Source organism: Ursus maritimus, unplaced genomic scaffold (genome assembly GCF_017311325.1).
Source record: "Ursus maritimus isolate PB19 unplaced genomic scaffold, ASM1731132v1 scaffold_2, whole genome shotgun sequence".
NCBI classification, from domain to species: Eukaryota; Metazoa; Chordata; class Mammalia; order Carnivora; family Ursidae; genus Ursus; species Ursus maritimus.
This window is the reverse complement of record NW_024424452.1, coordinates 21368004-21392869: the sequence shown is the minus strand read 5'-3', so window position 1 is coordinate 21392869 and position 24866 is coordinate 21368004. Positions and strand designations below refer to the sequence as shown.

Here is a 24866-nt window from a genome sequence, read left to right as displayed (position 1 = left end):
TTTACGACGCTTTACTGCCTTCCTACAGAGAGCACATGAATCTACGTGATCTGGCCTCAGCCCTTCCTATAGCCACATTGGCCTCCTGTCCTTTCCAGAAACACACCGCGCGGGGATTGGAACTCACCGGTTGCACCTGTTTTCTCTAGCCTCGTGACGCCTCGGAAAAGGCAGGGCCTCCTTTTTCATAGTGTCATGGGAACCAAAATTTTTAAAAAAATCCTTTGTGTATAATTTTGCCATTTACCCTTCTCACCTCAGGCATACTCTGACTCAATGCATACGGTAGTTCTTGAAGACTATATCTAAGAACGTAAATCCACAAATCAGGAAAGCTATTATACTATTCTTGGTAGGAGCATTGGAAGCCTTAAGTTCCTCTACAAAATGCCCCTGCCCTCCCCGATGAACATTTAAAAAATAGCTTCACTAATAATTTACAGGATATAAAATTCGCGCATTTTAAGTATACGATTCAATGATTCTTAGTAAATTTATCGAGTTGGTCTATCTCCACAGAACACTTCCATCAGCCAAAAAAGTGCCTTCCTCCTCATTTGCACTTAATCTCTGCTCCCACACCAGGCCCTAGGAAATCATTAGTCTACTGTCTCTATAAATTTATCTTTTCTGGACATTTCAGGTACGTGGAATCATAAACATGTAGTGTTCCATCTGACTTCTTTCGCTGAGCATGTTTTTGAGGTCCATTTGTGTCCTACCTGTATCCGTTTGTTCCTTTATGTTGCTGAATAGTATTCCATTGTGTGGATATGCCATTCACCAACTGATGGACATTTATGCTGTTTCTACTTTAAAGTCATGAATAATGCTGCTATAAATGTTCGCCACATGCCTTTGTGTAGACAAGTTTTCATTACTTTTGGATATATTCCTAGGAGTGGAATTGCTAAGTTACAAGATACATTTATGTTAAACTTTTTAAGAAAACTGTCAAACTTACAGAGTGCCTATACCATTTTACGTTACCATCAATAATGTGTGAGGGCTCCAGCTTCTCTATACCCTCACCAGTATCTGGTATGTAATAGTCACTGTTGCTTTAGTCTGCATTTCCCTAATAACCAATGATTTTGAACATCTTTTCCTGTTCTTATTAGCCATTGTTACATCTTCTTTGGTGAAACATCTATTCAAATATTTCACACAATTTCAAATGGGGTTGTCTTCATATTATTGAGCTGTTAAATTCTTTACATATTCTGAATTCCCTTTTTAAAATGGTTCACAACTATTTTCTCCCAATCTGTATCTGTTCATTTTAATGGTGTCTTTTGAGGTGCAAGTTTTTAATTTTGATAAATTCTATTATCACTTGTTCTTTTTTATGGATCCTACTTTTGGTCTTGTATCTAAGAAATCTTTGCCTAACCCAAAATCATGAAGAATTTCTCCTAAATTTTCTTCTAGAAGTTTTAAAGTATTCACTCATACATCTATGTCCATGATCCAGTTTGAGTTCATTTTTTGTGTATGGTGTGAGGTAAAGGCCTAAGTTTATTTTTTAAAGATTTAATAACCTCTATACCCAACGTGGGGCTCAAAGTTACAACCCGAAGATCAAGCACCACATGCTCTGACGAGCCAGCCAGCCATCTAATTTTTTTATATGCACATATACATTTATCCCAGGATGATTTAGACTTTCCTTTCTCCACTGAATTGCCTTAAGATCTTTGTCAAAAATCAAGTGACATAGATGTAAGGATTTCTGGACTCTTAATTCTGTTCCGTTATCTATACTCCTATTGCACCAATACCAAATTGTCTTGATAACTGTATAGTAAGTTTGGAAGTCTGATAGTGTCAGTCCTCCCACTTTGTTATCTTAAAAAATTGTTCTGTAGGGTGCCTGGGTGGCTCAGTCAGTTAAGCATCTGCCTTCAGCTCAGGTCATGATCCCAGGGTCCTGGGATCGGGGAATATTCTTCTCCCTCTGCTCCCCCCTCCTCCAATAAGCTCTCTCAAATACATAAAATATTAAAAATAAAAAATTGTTTTGCTACTCCAGACCCTTTGCGTGTCTATATACCTCTTATGACCCGCTTATCAATTTCTACACAAAAATGCTGCTGGAATAGGGATTTTATCGAACTTACAGATCATTTTGAAAATTGGCATCTTGACAATATGGAGTCTTCCAATCCATGACTGTGAAATGCCTTTCTGTTTATTTAGATCAGGATTTTCAACCTTGGTGTTATTCACATTTGTGGCCAGATAATTTTTTATTGTTCAGGCTGTCCCTATGCATTGTACAGTGTTTGGCTGCATCGCTGGCCTCCACCCACTAGATGCCAAAAGCATCCCTTCCTCTAAGTTGTGACAACTAAAAATGCCTTCGGGGGCGCCTGGGTGGCGCAGTCATTAAGCGTCTGCCTTCGGCTCAGGGCGTGATCCCGGCGTTCTGGGATTGAGTCCCACATCAGGCTCCTCTGCTGGGAGCCTGCTTCTTCCTCTCCCACTCCCCCTGCTTGTGTTCCCTCTCTCGCTGGCTCTGTCAAATAAAATCTTTAAAAATAAAATAAAATAAAATAAAAATGCCTTCACACATTGTCAAGTATCCCTCAGTGGGAACCACCAGCCCTGGTTGAGAACCTCTAATTTAGATCTTAATTCCTCTCAGCAATACCTTTTTTTTGTACATTGTAAATATCTTGTACTTTTGTTAAATTTATTCCAAAGTATTGCATTCATTTTAATGCTATTGTGAATTAATTTCATTTCACATGTTCTTGTTATAGGAATACAGTTGATTTTTGCATATCTTGTAACTTTTGAACATTTATCAGTTCTAGTTATTTATGTGTGCATGTCCTGGAATTTGTCTATGTACAAGTTCATAACATCTGTGAATGTTTTTTTCTTCCCTCTACTAACTGCACTGCTTAGACCCAGTGCAGTATTGAGCCGAAATGGCAAGAGCAGCCATCCTGACTTGCTCCAGATCTTCAGCATCTTTTTCAGTCCAATCTTTTTCTATTCCTAGTTTGTTAAAATGTTGGATTTTACATATTTTGTACCTATATTATGTGGTTTTGCCTTTTATTCTATTCATATGATGTTATATAGTAATTAACATTTGGATGTAAACTGATCTTGCATTCCTAGGATAAATTCTACTTGGTCATGGTGTAGAATGTTACCAGATTTGCTTTGATACTATTTTGTTCAGGACTTTTGTGTCAATGTCCATGGGGGAAAACTGGTCCGTAATACTGTTTTTGTGATCTTTCTCTAATTTTGGTTTAAGGGCAATGCTGGTTTTAGAATCATTTGGGAAGTGATCCTTCCTTCTCTAGCTTTGGCGTTTGAGAAGAATTGGGAAAGCCTCTTCTTTAAATATTTGGCAGAATGTAATGTGAAGCAATCTGGGCCTGGACATTTCTTCTTGAGAAGTATTAATTCAACTTCTTGTTACAGACCTATTCAGATGTTCTATTTCTTCTTAAATCAGTTGGTAATTCGGGCCTTTCTAGAAACATGTCCATTTCACCTAAGTTGGCATAAAACTGTTCATAATATTCCTTTATAATCCTTTCCAATTTCTGTAGAATCAGTAGTGATGTGTCCTCTTTCCTGAGTTTGGTAATTTGTCTTTTGTTGGTCAGTCTCCTATCTTGAACCATAAAATGTTCCTAGTAATGGAAATCACTCATGGCAGAGCAATAAGACTGAAGTCATCTAGGTACCTGACATCATATGGACTGCATACAAACCCTGATCTCACTACCTCCAAGGTTCTTGAATTTGAGAGAATTATGGTTGACTTGTCTCTCCATGAGTTAGGCATGAAATCCTCCTAATCCCTAGTCCCTCAGAATGTGACTTTATCAATAGCATCACTGTAGATGCAACTAGTTGTCATACTGAAGTAGGACTGGCCCTTAATCCAATATGACCAATGCAAGATGGTCACGTGAAGACACACAGGGAGACCACCACATGACTACAAAAGTAGAGATAGGAGTTACGCAGCTGCAAGCCTAAGAATGCCAAAGATCATTGCAAATCACCAAAATTATCTGACAGGTTTCGGAGTGAACATGGCCTGATTTCAGACTTCTCCAGAACTGCCAGATTTCTGTTGTCTTAAGTCACCCAATTTACTATACATTGTTGCAGTTGTCCCAAGAAGCCAATACAGAGACATAAATATTTTCTGTTTAAGCAACTGTTACTTTGAACTTATCCATTTCTTACAGCTGATACTAATCTTGACTTATGGAGGGGATGGTCAGATTCTATCAAAACCATCAACCTTTTTTGTAGCCTTGACAAACATTAGGTTTTTAGTATTGTTAGCAAAATTTTACTGGTTTCCATGAGAACAGGAAAGGTCGTGAAATGAATTAAGTGACAAAATGGAAGTCACCACAGTTACAGTAATAAATAAATCTCAGATAAGGTGATTTGAGAAACAATAGCACCTACATTTATAGAGTCCCTATTGAGTCTGGTATTTTCTTGACCTCATTAAACCTGCATCTAAACCTATGAGGTAGATTTTTAACATCTTTACAATTTGAGAATATAAAAACTGAGGCCCAGATGTGTTGAGTGTCCAGCCCAAGATGCACAGATGGCAAAAAACTAGAAACCGAACCTGACTCCAAAGCCTATACTTGTTGCACTCTACAATGCTGGGCTGACAGAAGTAGGGCAGGAGGGAGTGGGTTGCTAGAGAAGATGTAAGCGTATCTGGGCCCATGGAAATGGAGCCAGTGGGAGGGAGAGACTGGAAATACACAAACTACCAGGAAATTCATGTGCCGGTTTTAATACACAGGACTTTTAACATATAACTGATTGATCCCATCTGCTGTCAGGAGAGTGGAGAGCAGGGGCTATTCTTTTTCCTACCGAACAGTGGCATGGCATTATCTCCAAGCTACATCATAACCTTAAAAGAAAAATAAAAACACTCCAGTTCATCTGACCACGCCCAGAATATCTCCAAGGACAGATGAGAACTAGTAACACTGTCTCCTAGAAGAGTAATCAGATGGAAGACTTTCTACCTTTTAATTTGTAAAAAAAACATTAAGCATAAAAGTGTTTTTTTTTTCAGCCTAGAAACTTCCGAAAATGCAGATAAAATTTAAAGAAAACCCATTTACAGGGCGCCTGGGTGGCACAGTCAGCTAAGCGTCCAACTCTTTTGGTTTTGGCTCAGGTCACAATCTCAGGGTTGTGAGACTGAGCCCTGCATCAAGCTCCAGTGTGGAGTCTGCTTAAGCCTCTCTTCTCCCTCTCCCCCACCATGTTCTTTCTCTAAAATAAGTCTTTAAAAAATTCATTTGCAAATCTAGGATCCAAAGATTAGCAGTTATTATATATGCACACATACACCTAGATTGCTTGGTTTTAAAATTAGGGTCATGATATAAAAGCATGTTTTTGTTTTTTCCCATTTAGCAATAGTTCAAGGGCAGTTTTTCTCCAATTGGTTGCCAGAGTATCTTATGATAGCTAATTTACTACAAATCCAGTTTTCTTCCTTGGCCAGACCCCAATTTCATACAGTGTGGCACTGTATGCAAATATGACAATTTCTCAGCCTTCTTTGCCCAGTGGCAATGTCACTGAACAGCCAATAAGATGTGAATCCAAGTAACACATGAAACTTATGGGAAACCTTAAGAATGTCAGTTTTCCTTTATTCCTTCCTCCCCTTCCTTCCTATGGCTTAGAATGTCAGCATCTCAAGCCATTACCATGTAACATGCATATCCTTGGGTGATGACTTAGGGCCAGCTGGAGCCTGGATCCCTAATGACTTTGTGATGCTTTTATCAGCAATGGTTCTGGACTAAGTCTGGCCTTTTTAAGTAGAAAATAAACCTTTGTGTTTAGGCCACTGTTAATATTTCCTTATTAGACATGCTGCTGGCCTTTTCAATATTTGAAAGACAGCCAGCATAAGTTGGGGGGGGCAGAGGGAGCGGAAGAAGCAGGCTCCCTGCTGAGCAGGGAGACCGACACGGGGCTCAACCCCAGGACCCCGGGATTATGACGTGAGCCAAAGGCAGACACTTGACTCAGCCTCCCAGGTACCCATGGTCATTTATTGTTATTAGGAATAAACAACGAATAATCTAGATAGAATGTCTTTTTCTACATCTGTTGAGATGACGAAGTAGTCCAGATGAGCTACTCATGTGGTTAACTGCATTTCCAGAAAATGCTTTGTACAATGTATTCTTTCAATATGTCACTGGCTTTAAAGCTAATATTTTGCATGTGCATTCAAAAACGAGAACAGACCAAGTTATCTGCTTCAGATTTTGATGTCAGGGTTATAAATTTTAGAATGCACAGCTTTGTACAAAATTAACTGTCTTATAGGAAATGTGTTCAATCTTAGTTTCTAAGTGTTCTGTTACAGACTTCATCTTTTGACTAGGCTTGGGGATGTGTTTCAAAATGGCTAGAATTCTAGTGACTACATTTAGGAGTATAGTTTCTAATTACTATTAACTTTTTGTTACCTTTCTATCCTTCATGTTTACTGTCTCAATATTAATTTGAGACTCACCAAAATTTTAAATATTTGCTTTTTATTTTAGGAGATAAACTTTATAGTTATGGGCAAGTCAACTCTGTTCATGTGCTGGAAGGAAACCTGTGGACAGGCTAACAGCAAACAGTGAATGAAATAAGTCTTAGCTAATTGAGTGCCATGCAGTATTATAATCACTTTACATGTATTAACTTTTCAATTCTCAAAAAAAATTTGTTATCCACTTCACAGAGGAGGAATCTAAAGAAGGTAAGTTACTTACCCAAGGTCACACAGCTTCTTGGAGGCAGTAGTGAAGCTAAAGAGCTGAATTACAACTAAGGGCTGTGACTTAATTATTTCCAACTGTTTGGGGCTTCATACGACTGCAAACGTTAAAATCCTATGTATCTGGGGCCTGTAACACTGCAGTGTGATTTTACAATTTTAACTTTTAAAATCAAAGTGTTACCTCTAGAAGTGGGATGAGGTATTCAAGAATAAAAATCAGAAGGAACAGAATGTTCATTTTTTAAAACGCAAGCTTTTTCAGAATGAACGTGGTGTACCGGGAATGCATAGGGCAAGGGGAAAAAAGGCCCAGGTTTTTCTCATTCCAGCTGACATGAAATGTGATGAGAACTCTGGACCTTATGTGCCTCAACTATATAAAGGCTTGGCTCATCTCACGTGAGGACATTTCCTTTGTCCTACCTGGCTTCACCTCTTCACAGATGAAAAATGCCAGGCCATATCTTTATTTAAAACAAACAAACAAAAAAACCCCACAAACCCTCCCCCCCAAAACCATGGCTACCATTCCAGGACACTTTCCTGTTTTCTTCAAAAGAAAAAACAAAACACCTAGTCGATAGAATTTTATATTTTGGGGCTGGGTCGGCATCGTCTACCTTGGATATGAAGATTTTGATTCGTAAACACTGTAGTAATCAAGCACTACTTATATTTTAGAATATCACCTTTGCTTTCTACCCTGAATGTTTGTTCTCTCAATCTAGTCGTTTTGAACTCACGATCCTGAGATGAAGACCGAGCTGAGATCAAGAGTTGAACGCTGAGCCCCCCTGGCGTCCCTACACAATTTTTTTCCCCACCATTTTTAATAACGTTCGTGTTCTTTTGGTTTATTTGGTTCGTGTTCTTTTGGTCATTAAGTCATTTACCCTGTTTTCAACATCTACCATCTTCATGGCGCATTTATGCTCACAGTGGCTCACAAATAAAATCAGGGTTCTAGCCTGGTCTTAAATTCATTGAAGAGATAAAGGGAGACGAGCTGCCTCCTAATGTCATGAAAAAACATGGCGTCATCAAGACATGAAAGGACTTTCTTGTGGCTGTAGCAAACTGCTTGTTCTTGGTGGTTGCCAGAAGGGTAGAGAGCACACAAAGTTGGAAAAGGGCAATGAATAATTAAGCATTCAACTTGATTGCATCAACTTTTAGGGGATTAGGAAGCCATTCAGGATTTCTCAAATGGTCAAGGGGCCAGATCTGTTAGATAATTCTGGTGGTGGCAAGTATAATGGTTTAGAAAACTGAGAGGCAGATTTACTGCACCATCCTGCCTCCCCTCCCCAAACCAGGGCAGTAACCATGTGAATGCAGGGAAGGGCGAGATGTCATCATTTAGAAATAGACTAGATGAGACAAAAACAAATGAGTGGCTCTAGAAGGAACAGGAATCAAGGATCCATGACAGCTCAGGCAGGTGCTTTCAATAAAAGAAAATGTAAGGAGAAGGGGCGGGGGGTGGGGGAGGAGGAGGAGGCTGGGTTCCATTCTAAGCTTTCAGAGCTGAGACAATAGTGAAACCTACAGATAACGACTGACGAATATGGATCTGGAGGTAGAAGCTTGAGATAGAGGTCTAGGACCCATCTAGTTGTTAGCTGCCCAGATGTGCTTAGAAGAGTCCTAAGGACTAAACCCTGGGGCAATGCCACATTTAAGGGATAGAGGAAGAGAACAGTCACAGAGCTAAGTCAAGAGATAGGGCTGAGCAGGATCCTGGAAGAGGAATTCAGGATAAGGGACAAATACTGATCATCAGTGCCAGATCCCCACCCAGTAACATCACGGATTTGTCTCCCCACTAGAACAGAAGTCCACGAGGGCAGGAACTTTCTGCTGTTGTATCTGCAGTGCTTACAGAAGTGCGGAGTTCCTAGTAGCTGCTCCATAACTGCTTGTGGAAGGAATGGAATGATACGGGTCAGGCCTTCAGTAGCCATTGAACTTGATTAGAAGGCATTGATGACAGACACCAGGGCCACTTTTAGGGACCCCCACCCCACACCCCTACCCTGTCCAACTCCACCAAAGCACCACTGGGAGCCTGGAAGACAGAAGATTGAGACACACACAAGTTCACCATTGAACCAGGCGGTAAAAATCTCGTAACTCTCATTCACCCACTTTGATCGAAGTTCTGCACAGGCAGACATTATCATTATGATGGGTTCCTCTAGAAGACTTTATGAGATTAGCTAGAGCCCATAAAAGCTATACAGAGCAGTTGAACATGCAAGAAATTTTAAATTAAAATGAACCTTATGGGAATTATGCCAAACAAAGAAGTTACCCATCACTTCTCGGTTTTACGAGCTTTCACATTTGCTTAAAAATTAGCATAGCTAGATGATCCTTTACAGCTCCCATCCCCACCAATCAGTGTTGGTGGAGCTCTAACTATACATAGAAGTTCAAAGATCAACCTGCAAAGTACCAGATTTTGTGATAAAGAGCCCCAAACAGAGTCTTGTGGTTCCTGAGGTAGAATCTCGCCCCAACAGGTGAGCGGCTCGGATTCTGAAGTCCTAATCAGGTCCTAACACAAGGCTCAGCTTGCTTCCCCCACTGACCAGCAAAGCAGGACCACAGAAGACTCCTCGCACAGCAGGCGCTAAGAATGGGTGATGAACCTGAGTTCTCCCCTCACACCACACATGTAACAAGAATCCACCTCTCTTCCAGCTTTGTCAGACCCGCAGGGCCTCCCCCTCACTGAAGCCACTCTTCAGCTTCCACAGCAAGAAGTCTTCCTCAACAGGCAACAGGGCCCTTCCGGCTTAGCGCCTCTGAATGCACCAGGCTCTGCATCTCCTGCTTACTCAAGACTCCACAAAGCGTATTTGCTACACGGGTATTTATTCAAGGACTTTCTATATTCAGTCACCACTGAAACCACTGCTAAGCTCTTTTCATATCTATTTGTGTCACAGTTCTTCATGTTGGACGGTGAAGTCGGCAGGCCAGGGAGAGCCTGTCAGTTATGATTGCTAATGACTGGCATGGCGTCACCATCAAAGAGCTCTGAGAGTAGATGCTCGTGGAGGAGGATGAGAATGGAGAGGAGGGTCCTGAGGAAGGGCCCAGACAGGCTGCCCCACCCACAGAACCTGAGGCCTGCATGGGCCTGGGATCTGCTTTCCCCTCTGCCCTGGAAGGTCCTCTCTGGGTGATTCTAAGGCACAGTGGTGAAGGACATGATTGGCCCACCCAGTGTGGTCCTCTGCTCTAGTGGCAGCCCCCTCGCTTGGCAAACAGTGCAACAAGCATTCCATTTAGAAGAGCTTCTCAAACACATGCAAGCAGCATTCTCTAATGGAAACGGAGACAAGGTCTTTCTTGGAAGAGAGTGCCCCAGAAGATACTCTCCGCCCCAAGACCAACCAGGTCCCTTTTAAGGTCCCTGAGAACAGCAGCCTGGGAGCAACCAAGACTTTCAAAGGCTGACAAGGCACAGAGTGGATGAATGAAAAGATAACAATACATGGAAAAAACAAAACACAACACAACTTTGGCTTATAAAACCTCCAACCTGAGGTGGGGACATCCGTGTCCACCAACATGCAGAAACAGATGATTGTAGCAGATGGTTGTCAGAAATGCTTTAGCATTTCCCACACTGTCCACACCCCAAGCCCTGCTCTACCCTCCCCCACAACCCCCTATAACACACACACACACACACACACACACACACACACACACACACACAAATAGTATCTGCAGAGTAAGTCAGAGGTTGGGATCCAGAGCCTGACGTCAGGATAGAACTCTTGGCACTCCGCACTAAATCACCATGATTAGTCCTATCTAGACAGCAAAATTCACATTGGCCTAAGCTTGAATGGCAGGGTCTGTCCTGTGAAAAGTTAGGCTGCACCCAAGACTGCCAGATCTGGAAAGTCTTTCACTTCTCCTACTTCGCTGAAAGGCTGTCCACCCTGGTTGAATGTCAGCTTATACCGTAACCTGATGGGCTCCTGGGCAAAGACAGAAAACATTAAATTAGTGGGGAGAGACACAGACCAGCGAACGCAGTGTAAGAGCTTTTACCCACCCTGTAGTCACCAAGGAATAGCATATCATGTTAACTCCATGCCAGCAAGGGCTTGAAACAACTGTATGACAGGAACACCTGGCCAGGACCCTCTGGGACAAAAAAAATCAAGGAAGCCAGCCATACATCCTGAGAGAACTCCCACACTTTTGCAGTCCTGAGGTGGACCACAACTCAGAGACCGGCTAAGGAGGACAGGCAGACCTCACCCTTTCAGAGGACTCATGGTACTAGGGGGAGTTTCTGTCACTCTCTTAGTTCCCAGCTATGGCAACCCAGTCACAGATCTTCCAATGAGCCCTGAAGAAAACAGACTCAGCAAGGAATATCCCACCACCACTCCCAACCACATACTTTAGAGCAAGACCTAAATAAACCTCTTGCAACCTACCACGTTGCCTCCCTACAGTCGAGGGGCCACCCATTCCCCTGCTATCAAAGTTACCAGAACATACTTTGTGTGGATTGTCAAGCAACAGCATCTGGGAGATCACAGCCGGAGGCGTCAACGGACTGAACGCAGGGAGCTTGGAGCTGGATGCCGGCTGCAGCTTCACTCTCATGGACTATGGAGGGGGCAGGGTAGAAAAATCCAGTATCTAACTTGTTCCTAATAAAGTACAGCTTTGAAGAGGGAGTTTAGGTAAACAGGAAAACTTGACCTCCACCCACCAAATAATTAAAGGGTCCAAAAGTCCTTCCCTTCCATAAATAGAGGTTGAGTTCTGAGAGGCAGCATGAAAAGCTAGAGCCTACCTTGGGCTGAATTTTAATTCGCTTCTTACCAGCTCTCAGATCTTAGGCAAAATACTTAACCTTTCTGAGCCTTGGACTAGAAGTTTACAAAGTAGAGATAACAATAACACATGTCCCACAAGACTACCATGAGGATGAGAGAATGCATATTTTTACTTATGCCTACTTTGAATCTTTCCTTTCAGGACATCCTTTCCCTGTTCATTGTGATGCTGATAAGGCTGTTAATTAGTGGGCCCTACTTCCCTTGAAAAGGAATGGACGTAATATCTATATTGGTCAGAGCACCACATTATCCCTGGACATAAGTTACTGGTCCCAGATATCCAAATAATGCCAACAGGGCCAAATCAGTATGCATGCCTCATGCCAGGCGGAAGCTTCCTTCTGAGAGAAAACAGGGTTCGGGAGGGTAAGGACTATGTAACTCTGGAGCTGCTGGTAGCCATTTCCATGCTCTGTGGAGTCTGCTGGAGAACAGGCTCCAAAGAAGAAAGCAAAGTCAACAGGTGGAAAGAGACAGATTCTTAAGGAAACATTTTAAGAACTTATCTGCATCCAGCCACATTTGAAGTCAGATATTCAGAAATCCCCAGTTCAACAAGCCAATAAAATTCCCATTTGATCTTAAACTCCTTTGAAGAGTGTGTCTCTTATACCTAACTAAAAGGTCACGTCCTGGTAAAGGACCTGGTGCTCAAAAATGCTAGCTTTACTGAAAAATTCGAAGGAGCTGGCCAGCAGACGACTCACCTTCGGCACAGCCACTTGAAACATGATGTCCCAGACAGGCTGGGTGGCAGTGCTCATCATGGTCAACAGCAACACCTGCACCTCGGGGTGGCCAGGGGCCCCCGTCTGGGAAAAGTGGAGCAGAATTCGGAATCCATTCCGGTCATACACGATAAGAGGTGGCAAGCTGCCTGGAAGAGAAGAACCCAACCAAAAGGGTTAGCATGACCACAAGGCCGCCAGCAGCCACGTCTGAAAGAGACGTGTGTGTTATCATCCGACACTGCTTCTTCTCCAGCCAGCACGGCTCCCGGACTAACCACCTCGGACCCAACCTTTCAGCGCCGCCATAATCCAGCCCTCACTACTTCTAGCTGGACTCCTAAGGCCCCTCAGACTGATCGCTCCCTCACCACCAACCATCCGATGCACATCACCAGTTCTTTGTTCTTTTAAGGATTCTATTTATTTGAGACAGAGCGAAAGCAAGAGAGAGAGAGAGATGGAACACGAGGGCGGGGAACAGAGGGAGCGGGGGAAGTAAGCAGCTCTCCACTCAGCAGAGAGCCCAACTCGGGGCTCGATCCCAGGACCCTGAGATCATGACCTGAGTTGAAAAAGACGCTTAACTGACTGAGCCACCCAGGCGTCCCAGCACATTACCAGTTAAAAAAAGAATTTTTTTTTTTTTGAGGGAGCAGGATATCAGGATATCATAAAGAATGAAATAAGAGACACCATTAATTCTATCCAGAAATAAGCACTGCTAACATTTGGGCCTATTTCCTTCTGGTCTCTTTTATATGACTACATACACACATACCTCTATAGCATTTAATTTTACAAAATTATAAAGACACAGATCTCTTCAAGTCAACAGGTTTAATGACATTCCAATGGAAATCCTAAAAGAATTGTTTTAATTCAGCTAAGAAATGATTTTAAGGCAAATGGGGGGGTCGAGGGGTAGGAGACTATCCATTTTAGAAGGAGGAAGACGAGCTATCTGCATCAATAAATACTCATAAGTACACAACTGAGCAAAGAGGTAGAAAACAAAGCATGCAGAAAAGACCTAATAGGAGAATTCAATAGGTTAGAACATCTATTTCAAAATCAGTGACTGATTCAATAAGCGGCAGAAAACTATCTCATCTGTCAAAAAATTTTTAATGCAGATCCTCAGCTCATGCCAAACATCACTTAGCAAAATGTACGTTCAATAGTTTAACAATGAGACTGTCAAAGATTTAAAAGTCAGAAAACACTCTTGAGGTACAGTGGTGAGGTTATGGGGAAACAGGCAACCTTTCTGAAGGGATCCTGGTAAGCCAGAACAAAATTTTAAATGTCTACACCCAGCATTTCTAAGAATATATCCTGATGAAATATCAGGAAAGTTTAAAAACACGAGTGTCCAGAGATGTTCACCATAGCAGTTTTTTAACAGCAAACAACTAGAAACAAATTATCCTTCAGAAAAGAATTGAATTGAGGCACCTGGGTGGCTCAGTCAGTTAAGTGACTTGATTTCAGCTCAGGTCATAATCTTGGGGTCGTGAGATCAAGCCCAGTGTTGGGTTCCATACTGAGTGTGGAGCTCGCTTAAGAGTCTCCCCTTCCTTCTCCCCGGGGCCCCTCCCCCACTAAAGCACGCACCACCCCCCAAAAATTTTTTTTTAATTAAAAAAATAAAAAATAAAGAAAGGACGGGGCGCCTGGGTGGCTCAGTTGTTAAGCATCTGCCTTCGGCTCAGGGCATGATCCCAGGGTCCTGGGATCGAGCCCCACATCGGACTCCCTACTCCGGTGGGAAACCTGCTTCTTCCTCTCCCATTTCCCCTGCTTGTGTTCCCTCTCTCTCTGGCTGTCTCTCTCTCTGTCAAATAAATAAATAAAATCTTTAAAAAAATAAAAAATAAAAAAAAAAGAAAGGAATTGAATAAATGAATGACAGTACCATGATTACATGACATATAGAGACATTTAAAAAGTATAGGTTTTGAAGAACAATTCACAGCATGAAAAAATGCTATGGCTTATACTAATAATGCAATAAATGCATAAAATTAATGCAATAAAAATGCAAAATATTCTAAATATACTACGGTGCCAATTTATTAAAAAAATATATATATGCACATGGCTAAGACAAGAAAACACATTAAGACATTATAGAACTTCCATCTCTGGGTGAATGATATAGATGATTTTAATTTTCTGCTTTTTTCCTAAAATTTCTACTTTGAGGGGCACCTGGGTTCCTCAGTCAGTTAAGCACCCCACTCTTGATTTCGGCACGGGTCATGATCTCAGAGTTATGGGATTGAGACCAGCAACAGGCTCTGTGCTGAGCATGGGGTCTGCTTGGGATTCTCTCTCCCTACTCCCTCTGCCCCTGTGCCCACACACTCTCTCTCTCAAATAAAATCTTTAAGAAAAAAAATAAAATTTCTACGTTAAATTTTTTCAATATTGTACTTTTGTGATAATTTCAGATTTATAAAATGTTACAAAAACACAAGTCCCATATACCCTTCACCCAGCTTCCTCAAACGTTAACATTTTACATAACCACAGTACGATGATCAAAACCAGGAAATTAACACTGAACATGTATTATTTTTAAGTTCAAGTAATTGTCACAAACGGCTCCTACTGCGTACTTACTGTTTAAATTCCTCTGCCTGGCTCCAGGGCTCCTTGCAACATGACATCAGCACACCAAGCCACAGGAGAGCCATGTGCCCAGAGAAAAGGGCCTGCACCATACATCTAAGGACCCCAGGTGTCTCCTGCTCACATGCCAGTGTGCCGACCGTATGTGGTCACCTTCCTTCCTAAGGAGGGAACCTCTGCTCTCCTGCTCTAATGAGGACCCCCAACGGAAGACGGCCACCAGCCAAGTTCTTCCTTTCCATCTAACCCCACCTCTTCAGAGTTATTTCCATCTAATCCCACCTCTTCAGAGTTATTTCTGCCACACTGGACATTCCCTTCTTGAATTCCAAACGAGTGAGCATCACATCCATAAACAGACTCAAACCCCTAATTAAAGTCTGCCTGCCAATATCCTTCACGTTTAGTGTCAACCCCAAGACAGAAAGCCTTATAAATAGTAGGTAGAGACTGTGAAGCCACCTCCTTACCCTCTGCCCCCAGGCAAAGTCTCTACCACTCAGCTTCCCCAATTTAAGAGCCATCCCCTACCAATCCAGAGCAGATAAAGCTGGGTATTTAACAGCAAGGCGGGGGGAGGGGGGAGGTAAAACTGTACTTACTGGGCTTAACAGACTCCAAAGGGACAAACACTTGAGCCAGAGGTGTATTCTGGGAGGATGGGGAAGAAGCCAATGGCCCAGCTTCCCAGGACCAACCTGGAGAGGACTTAGTGCCGGGGGGCACTTCCTTAGGGATGCTCTTCTGTGGAACATAATTCCTGCAGAGAAATGAAAAAAACATCAAGACTAGAAAAGTTTATAGACAATTCCAGAAATCTGATTAGACTTTCTGAAGAATGAGATGAAGAAGGGGGAGAAAAACAAATACATACATGTGCACGTGTGCGTGTATTTTAGAGGTATAGAACTTCAGATGGGTAATTTCACCTGTGCCTCAGTTTTCTCATCTGTAAAATGGAAATCATCTAGCATCTACCTCATGGGGTTGTTATTAGAATTAAATGAGAAAATGTATGAAAAGCATTGAGGGAACTGTGCACACATAAAAACCTAATAAACTAGAGCTATTATTAAGGTAATCAAGGTTGTAGTTGTCAGGCAGCCTCTGACAAGTTGCTCAGTCAGGTTAAGTTTCCCGTCATGGTCACCAGAGTGGCAGGAGTTAGGAAGATGATAACACCAATTACAGGACCACTTCATTCACACTTCATGATTTTGTCCATTTGGAATGTAAATTGAAAACATTTTTTAAGTAGGTGCCACACCCAGCAAGGAGCCTAACTCGGGGCGTGAACTCACAACCCTGAGATCAAGACCTGAGCTGAGACCAAGAGTCGGATGCTTAACCAACTGAGCCACCCAGGCGCTCCAAAACCATTTTCAATACAAACTGCAAACTGCGTTGCAGACAGAGAAACCCACCCAGATCAGGAAGATTACCAGCCCCCTACTGAGTGGTTAGGAAGAGTAAATGGAAAGACACCTCCCCTGGGTGCAAACAAGAATGACCTCCCAGCGCGTCTCCGAGTCCACCAGAGCCCTGTGTCTCCTCCACAGCCATGGAGACACTCGGGCCGTCCACGGGAAGGCAAACCACTCCACCCTTTCCAGAGGCAAAGCAGATCTCCATACATGTTCAGATTCACACCCTAGAGCACTTCTACTTTTAGGAATCTGTACTACAAAAACGCTCCAAGTGCCTCTGAACGGAAAGCTATATAAATACCGAGAAAAAGGCAATGACTAAATATACAAGTATCACACGCACATGGGTTACTATACAACTATCAGAATGAGACAAATTTATGTGAACCGATATGCACGTGTATCAAAGATGCGATATGAAAAAACCCCACTGGAAAAAACCCCCGTCTGTAAATTATGACACCCACGTGTGTAAAAAAATAAACACATTACTACACACAGAGAGAAAAGCAAAGAAAGAACATTCAACATTATCTTTAGGAAGTGATAACTGGGCCTTTATATATTCTCTATTTCTCTAGTGATCAAATTTTGCTTAACTTCATTGTAATCAAGAAAGGGAAAAAAAAAAAGCCTGTGAACGCCAAAATCATCACCTACTGCTGCTATTCCTTAAACCAACCCGTTTGCAGAACTCCTAACCAAAGCAGGTCTTTTCCTCTGACTTAGGAGGAGGAGTCAAAGGAGAAGAAGAGAAGCACATATGGAACCTCTGGTAGGAAGGAAGAAGCCCCTCCAGGTAGAGAGGTCTCTGGCTGTCTCCAAGTGTCGCCCCGTGTTCCTGCACACTAACACGGCCCCTCCGCCCGGCCACCACGCAAGGAGCAGGAAGCACGCACATGAGCCCCTTTTCCACTTTCCTTGCCCACAAGACTCACAGAGGCCCTGGACATGGCTGTGGGGAGAGCAGATCCAGCAAGTTCCTTTCTGCAGAAGGGCTCTGAACACCACCACCTGGCAGCGTGCTGGCGGGGGGAGTCCTCTTTTCCTTACAGCAATTCTGACTGGCAACCTGTCAAACCAGGAATGGCTAAAATAAGGCCAGGGTATGAATGACCAGGAGCCATGGTGACACCATGACTGACACAGGCTTACTGCATTTCCTGGGGCAGGAGGAGAAAAAGGGCAAGAGAACACAGGACTCCTGATCTGACCTTCAGTAAGCGGGAGCCTGGATACCACTGAAGAGAGGAGGGGTACAACGAGAGGGAAAAATGTCTTCTCTGGGAGTTCAAGCCAGACAGTACAGATAAGGAAGAGGCTTTGGCTCTTCAAGTCCACAGTCACCACCAGGCTATGCTACAGCCCCTTCCCCCACCCAGGCAGCGCTGCCCTCATGAATGTAGGTTTGAGGGACCTCCCTTCCAGGACCTAGGAAGGGCTTCCTTACCTTGTTGGTAACTGGAGCATCAGTGAGTCCTATAAGGAAGAAACAGAAAGATGCACACCAGTAACTCTACCTGACATGAGCCAGAGATCGATACCATGTTCACCCTTTCTAGAACATTTAGAAAGCCTAGGCACAGCAAATTACCCAAAGTCCTTCAACTCATCCATGGCAAATCTGAGAGACTGAATGCAAAGAGGACTTCTCTGAACTTCCCAGGACAGTAGTGCCCCTTATCCATTAGGGGATATGTTCTAAGACCCCTGGCGGATGACTGAAAAGGCAGATAGTAGCAATCCCTCCATATACTATGTCTTTCCCCCCACACGTACATATCTATAATTAAGTTTACTTTATAAATTAGACACAATAACAGATAATAAAAATAACAATATATTATAGTAAGAGTTACGTGAATGTGGTCTCTCTCTCAAAATATATTATACTATACTCACCCTTTGTCTTCTTGTGATGGGAGATGATAAAATGCCTACGTGATGAGATGAAGTGAGGTGAATGACGTAGGCATGGGACACAGCCCTGGGCTACTACTGACTTTCTGACCATAGGTCAGAAGGAGGATCATCTGCTTCTGGACCGCAATTCACTGAAACCGCGGACGAGGGGAGACTACTGTATACCCAGCTCCCTCTGAAAACAGGCATATTCTCCCCAAGCGGAACCAGCTTACTCGCTCTCCCTGGGAGTCAGGGCCATTCTGTGCCTGCTCCCCCTAAACGCCCACCCTCACCTAAGGCTGCCAGGTCCTGGTGAAGCAAAGACGGTGCTACAGTCCCGGCCTGCTCAGATCCATTGTCCACCTCCAAGTCAATCAGAGGGCAGCTCTTCATGTAGCCTGCTGGTTGCTGAAAGACTAGAGAACAGTCAGGAAAATAAGTCAGGATACGAGCAAAATCTCCACTTAATGCCTGTCAGCTTCCCACAGGCCACCTCCCAATCAGAAGACCTCACATCACCCCCTCGATGCACCTCCGCTGAACACCTTGATGTATAGCCTGAGCTGGCATCTGGAATAGGAGGCAGCCAGAGGACTGCCTTCCTACCCCAGCAATCAGTATCCTCCTCGAGGGGCCCACTCAGCCTGGCCCAGCAACATGGCTGACCTTCTGACAACGGCTCATCGCAATCGCTGGAGCACTTGATAAAAACACTAACCCCCAGGCCAAGCTCTAAGCAGTCTTGATTCAAAAGGTCCAAGCTAGGGACCTAAGAATCTGCATTTCAACTAGTATTCCAGATGATTCTGATGCAGTTAGCCTGCTAGGCACCACCAAAACAGTTTTGTGGTTTTTTTGTTGTTTTTTTTTGGTCTCTAGCTCCTCCAAGTAAGAATTCATTAGAAGAGGAATCAAAACCTGGGTGCAGGGGCGCCTGGGTGGCACAGCGGTTAAGCGTCTGCCTTCGGCTCAGGGCGTGATCCCGGTATTCTGGGATCGAGCCCCACGTCAGGCTCCTCTGCTGGGAGCCTGCTTCTTCCTCTCCCACTCCCCCTGCTTGTGTTCCCTCTCTTGCTGGCTGTCTCTATCTCTGTCGGATAAATAAATAAAATCTTTAAAAAAAATAAAAAATAAATAAAAAAAAAAACCTGGGTGCAATACAGCCATCTGCTCCTGTGGATAGCCAGAGCTGGGGTCCCGCCTGCCAGTCAGATCGTGATGGCACATGTGGCAGAGGCCAGCTACAGAAATCCAACCCTCATGGGGAAGGGAACAGAGGGAAAGGCCTCTTATTTCCACACCATAACACAGAATATTCTGAAGATCCATTTCTTCTCCGGGATTTGTAGGATGTCCAGGCAGAAAGCAAGGAGACGCTTCTTTCCACATACCTCTGGAGACAGGTAGGTCTCCTACTGAGCTGGTCACTGTGTTCCCAAAGATGACTCGGCCCTCCATCACCTGTTTATACAGCAGAACTCCCTGGGTGAGGAGGTCATTTGCCTGGAGAATCTCCGCTGAAGGAGGAGAGAAAAATGAGAACCGCCCTGGTTTAGCTACCAACAATCTAGTTTTTTTTAAGCCATTCCAGAAAGCAGCGGTCACACGGCTCTACCAGGTTCAGTATACCCATGCCTCCTGCCCCCAGATCATGTGATCAGGCCCCTAGCAGAACTCGTTATTCAGTCCCAGAACCCCAACACGTCTAGTTCTCAAGATGCAGGAGGAACCAAATTTCTTCACCTTTGTTCCCAGTACCTTCCAACATAACGGCCAACACTTGAAACACGGCTCCTTCAACTAAGGAACTAAAACTTTAATATTAATTAACTACTTTAATATTAATTAACTTAAAATAAAAACAGTTTTGTCAATGTGGATGTGAATATTAAGAGTTTTTTTGCAGGGGGTAGCGGGGGAGGCACCTGGGTGGCTCAGGCAGTTAAGCATCTGCCTTTGTCTCAGGTCATGATCCCAGGGTCCTGGGACCGACCCCCACGTCGGGCTTCCCTGCTCAGTAGGGAGCCTGCTTCTCCCTCTCCCTCTCACCTCTGCCCCACTTATGCTCACTCTCCCTCAAATAAATAAATAAAATCTTTGGGGAAAAAAGCTTTTTGGTACTTTAGTCACTTATTGCAAAGCCTTTAAGTGTGCAGGGAACAAATTGGTACATGAATGTACATTTTCACCTGTAAATTTCATAAAATCTAAATATAGATAGGTATTCCTGATGAAAACTTGGCATCCAAATTGAAATGTTATGTAAGTATAAAATACACACTGGATTTCAAAAATGTCACAAGCATTTCAGTCTGGTTTATCTGCAAAACAGTATCTCCTGAGACAGAGCTAGGAGAGAAAGACACAGAACTGGCAACGGGGCTGGGGCTATATAGAATATCAGGCCAAAGTGCTAGATTGCTTCTCAGGAAAGACCAAATACTTCCTGCCAATTTTTTTTTTTTTTAAAGATTTTATTTATTTGAGAGAAAGAGCACAAGCAGGGGAAGCGGCAGAGGGAGAGGGAGAAGCAAGCTCCCCACTGAGCAGGGAGCCCAATGCAGGGCTCAATCCCAGGACTCTAGGATCATGACCTGAGCTGAAGGCAGACTCTTAACCGACTGAGCCACCAGGCACCCCCTGCCAATTTTCTTAACTGTGGACAGAAGTTGCAACATGGGGTTGAATTCACCTGGCAAAATTTTATTTGGCATGACGAGTTGCTTCAAAATTTTAATTTGATTGTTTTTGAGCTCACTGCAATCAGAGAAAATGATGGGTCCAGACAGTAATCACAAGGAGATCAGAAACCAGGGGCCTCTTGAACACCACCCATGAAGTGTTCTTGCTCCCCCCATCTGTACCCCAACTGATCCTGAATCTGATAAAGTCCATGATGCAATTTATAAGAAATAGCAGGAATTTATAAGTAGTATCAGATACGGAAACACATTAAATACCAAGGGGCATGCCATCAGAACCTTGAGGCCTAGAGAAACTATCTTAGAGAAGCTAACCATTAAAAAAAAAAGACTACAAAATACCACCAATTACAAAGTATGGCTTTTCTGAGTCTGATTCAGAACTTAAAAAAAGGGCGGAGGAGGATTAGCAAGAGATGTTTAGAGAAGAGAAATGCCCAGGAATATCTAAACTGACTATTTGATTACCTTGAAATGTATGGAATTTGCTTCAAAGGGAATGAACAACGGGGGTAGACAGCAGTACACATGCAACAAGAGGAAGAAAGATGGGCCATGAGCTGGTAATTGTTACCAACAGGTGAAGGGCACATAGGATTTATCCCACTCTTTCCCTGAACATGTCCTGAAATTTTCCATAACAAAAAGTATAAAATGTTTTAATCCCTGTGCACAGGTATTAAAATCCCCCACTGTCGCTACCATCATCCCCGCCGTTCCTCCTCAGCCTGCCTCACTCAGGTTGGTGACCCAGCCCCTGACGGCACTTAGCTTGGTGAAACCTTCGAGATGCAACAGTTCCCCAGACTTCTGTGGACATTAGTCTTCCTGTCAGCATCTCCCTCGCACCCAACCTCCACGGCACATTTCCACCCCTCTCTACGCTTTCAGACCTGCTGATGATTGCTTGCTCAAGCCCAAACTGTCCTGGGAATCCATTCTAAGCCAACATGGGGCACGCCCCTCCGAAGCTCAATTGCCACAAAATCTAAAGCCATGCTGTCTGGTCTCTGACACCACCGTAGCCCAGCAGGAAGCGGCACGTGTTCTGCCTTCCGATGTTGTGGCTGTGCCTGGAGAAGAACTGCCTTACCGAGCGCGTCGTCGTCGTCCGTGGTGTCGCTTGCCAGCCGGAACAGGGTGGGCCGCAGCTTCTCACAGCGCTCGTACACAACCTAGGAACACAGAGCCTGGTTTCACAGCAAGGCCCCAGGTGCCTCCAATAAGCACACAGCAGAGTCTGGGGCTTCTGGAATTCTCCTTAGTCCATCCCAAATGCATGACTGCAGGTTTGAAATGATACGGCCATTACAGTGTCAGAAAAAGTTTGGACTACAGTTACCTGAACTTTTAAAATAGTTAAAAAAGTGACAGAACGCCTAAGAATCCATCTTCTGAGTGTGTACGGTATTTTCTCTTCTCCACGCTCCTCTCCTTGCTCCCTGGAAGAGCTTTAATAATGGGGTAACCCCACATGGAAGCCTGAAGCGACTGCCCTGCTTTAAAACTAACAGCCAAACTCTCCATCCAACTGTTGTCTGATGCCAGTCTTCCTTTTCCAGCAACACTCCCTGATTCCCACTGCAGGTTCTCCCAGGACTGAACCTCAGTCCGCAGAGTAACATCCAGGAAATCTCACTGTCCTCATCCCAGGGAGTGCTCTGGACAACTTCACCCTCCACATACTAGGTGTTGAGGAGGACACATAGCTTCTGCACCTCTTAGGCTTCCTTCCTTGCAAGGAAGCCCAATTAGCTGAACACTCCGGTCCTCCCTGACGACAGTGCTCCCTGCCCGCTTCTGCAGGGCTGGTGAAATGACATATCTGATAGGGGAGTCCGGGAGAGGAAGCAGGAAGGAGCCCCTTCCTGCCACTTTGCTCTTGAGAGCTACCTGCCTATACGGAAGCCCACATTCGGCTCTGCTCCTACTGGCTCTAAGTTTTAGAGAAGGAAGCCCCTTTTGGGGAGAACAATGGGGTGCCAGCACTATTTTGAAGAAGGTAAACCTGCCTGATTCAGCTTCAGTCTTAGGAAGCCACTTGTTAATATTGATTCGCCATTATAAAGATGAAGTTTTACTTCCTGCCATGTCTCTCCGGTCTCTTAGCTGGTTATCCTCTGGGGTGAGGGAAAGTCGTGCTATTTAGAAGCCCAGCAGGCCAACCTTGCCCAGGGGCTCTGGCACAAACTCACCACAGGGAACTGGCGTTGGAGCGTCTGCCTGGCCCAAGCCCACTAACCCTTCTGAGTACTGTCCCCTCCGGCTGCAGAAGGCCAGCACACTCTCTGGAACTCTACCCAATCCTAGCTATACAGGAGCCTCGCTGGACAGATTTTTTTCTCAGGAATTTGGACTTAGGAAAGCTACTTGCTTCTGCTAACCCTGTGAAATGGAAGGACAGGGAAACTAAGGAGCTAAACTAAGAAACTAAGGCCGTCTCTCCTGTGTAGAGAAGCAGAAAAGCTGGAATGCAGACAGAGAAGACAAATGCAGCTGGCAGAAGGAGGGAGAACAGCAGAGCTCCGAGGACGGACTCAGAGAGGTTGGCTCTGACAGCATTCCAGTCCCACCACCATCTGTCTGCACCGGGTGGCAGTAGCACAGCTAGGACGCCGAAAGCAACCGCAACAGAAGAAAATAGGTAAACTGAACTTCAAAATTTAAGGAGAAAGTCTGACAAAGGACTGGTATCTGGGATATATAAAGAACCCTTCACAACTCAAAAATTAAGAGACAACCCAATTTAAAACTGGGCTAAGGATCTGAACAGACATTTCTTCAGACAAGAGGCCAAGACACACAGGAAAGAAAGCTCAACTTAAGTCACCAGGGAAATACATTTCAAAACCACAGTGAGATACCACTTTACACCCACTACGATAGCTATTATCAAACAGGCAGGCAGTAACCAGTTGGCAGGACATGGGAAACTGGAACCCTCACATATTGCTGGTGGGACTGTAAAATGGCACAATGATTTGGCAAACAGCTTGGCAGTTGCTCAGGAAGTTAAATGGAGCCACCAGATGATCCAGCAACTCCAGTTCTAGGTATCTACACTCAAGAAAATCAAAAGCTTACGTTTCACACACAAAAAACTTGCATACGAAGATTCATGGAATCATTTATAATAGCCAAAGTGGAAACCCAAATGCCCAACTGATGAACCAACAAAACATGAGGCAGCCATACAATGGAAGGTTACTCAGCCAGAAAAAGGAATGAAGTTTTGATACACGCTACAAGATGGAGAAATCTTCCAAAGATTAAGTGAAAGCAGCCAGACTCAAGACCACATGTTGTAGGATTCAATTAACACGGTGTCCGAAGAGGCAAATCTGCAGATACAGAACATAGATCAGTGGTCGCCAGGAGCTGGTGGGAGAGGTGGTGGTACAGAGTGCCTGTTAATGGGCACGGGAATTCTTTAAGGCCTGATTAAATTCTTCTAGTTAGTGTTGATGGCTGCTTTTAGGCTATGTAAATTCTCACTAAAGGTGTTAAAAAAAAGATCTTGAGATATGTAGGCTGTGGGGGAATTGGAATTCTCGTGTAATGCTGTTAGGTACATAAAATGACACAACCACTTTTAAGAAACTGGCCAACTATTTCCCAAAGTAAACTATACACTTAGCATGTGACCCAGCAATCCCACACCTAGGCATGTACCCAAGAAAAGTGTATGTTCACACAAAATCCTGTACAGAACTAGACAACTGTTTATAACAGCTTAATTCACAATCACCCAAAGCCGGAAACAACCCACTATC

The 24866-nt window shown here is 43.8% G+C and overlaps 1 protein-coding gene across 2 annotated transcripts in view; it reads right to left on the bottom strand.

Annotated features, from left to right (window-relative positions):
- Nucleotides 1–9675: 9675 nt before the first annotated feature.
- Nucleotides 9676–24866, bottom strand: part of GGA2 (golgi associated, gamma adaptin ear containing, ARF binding protein 2) — a 30481-nt gene continuing 15290 nt past the window's right edge. The window contains exons 9-17 of one of the 2 annotated variants that reach the window (XM_040635218.1): nucleotides 22187–22268; nucleotides 19783–19908; nucleotides 18685–18807; nucleotides 17937–17965; nucleotides 17425–17558; nucleotides 15662–15819; nucleotides 12402–12571; nucleotides 11348–11458; nucleotides 9676–10815 (exon numbers count right to left, since the gene is read on the bottom strand). In XM_040635218.1, the coding sequence (XP_040491152.1) occupies nucleotides 10705–10815; nucleotides 11348–11458; nucleotides 12402–12571; nucleotides 15662–15819; nucleotides 17425–17558; nucleotides 17937–17965; nucleotides 18685–18807; nucleotides 19783–19908; nucleotides 22187–22268 (1044 nt within the window). In that variant the 3' untranslated portion in view covers nucleotides 9676–10704. The remainder of the gene's footprint in view (nucleotides 10816–11347; nucleotides 11459–12401; nucleotides 12572–15661; nucleotides 15820–17424; nucleotides 17559–17936; nucleotides 17966–18684; nucleotides 18808–19782; nucleotides 19909–22186; nucleotides 22269–24866) is intronic. The other variant, XM_040635219.1, reaches the window with a different exon arrangement.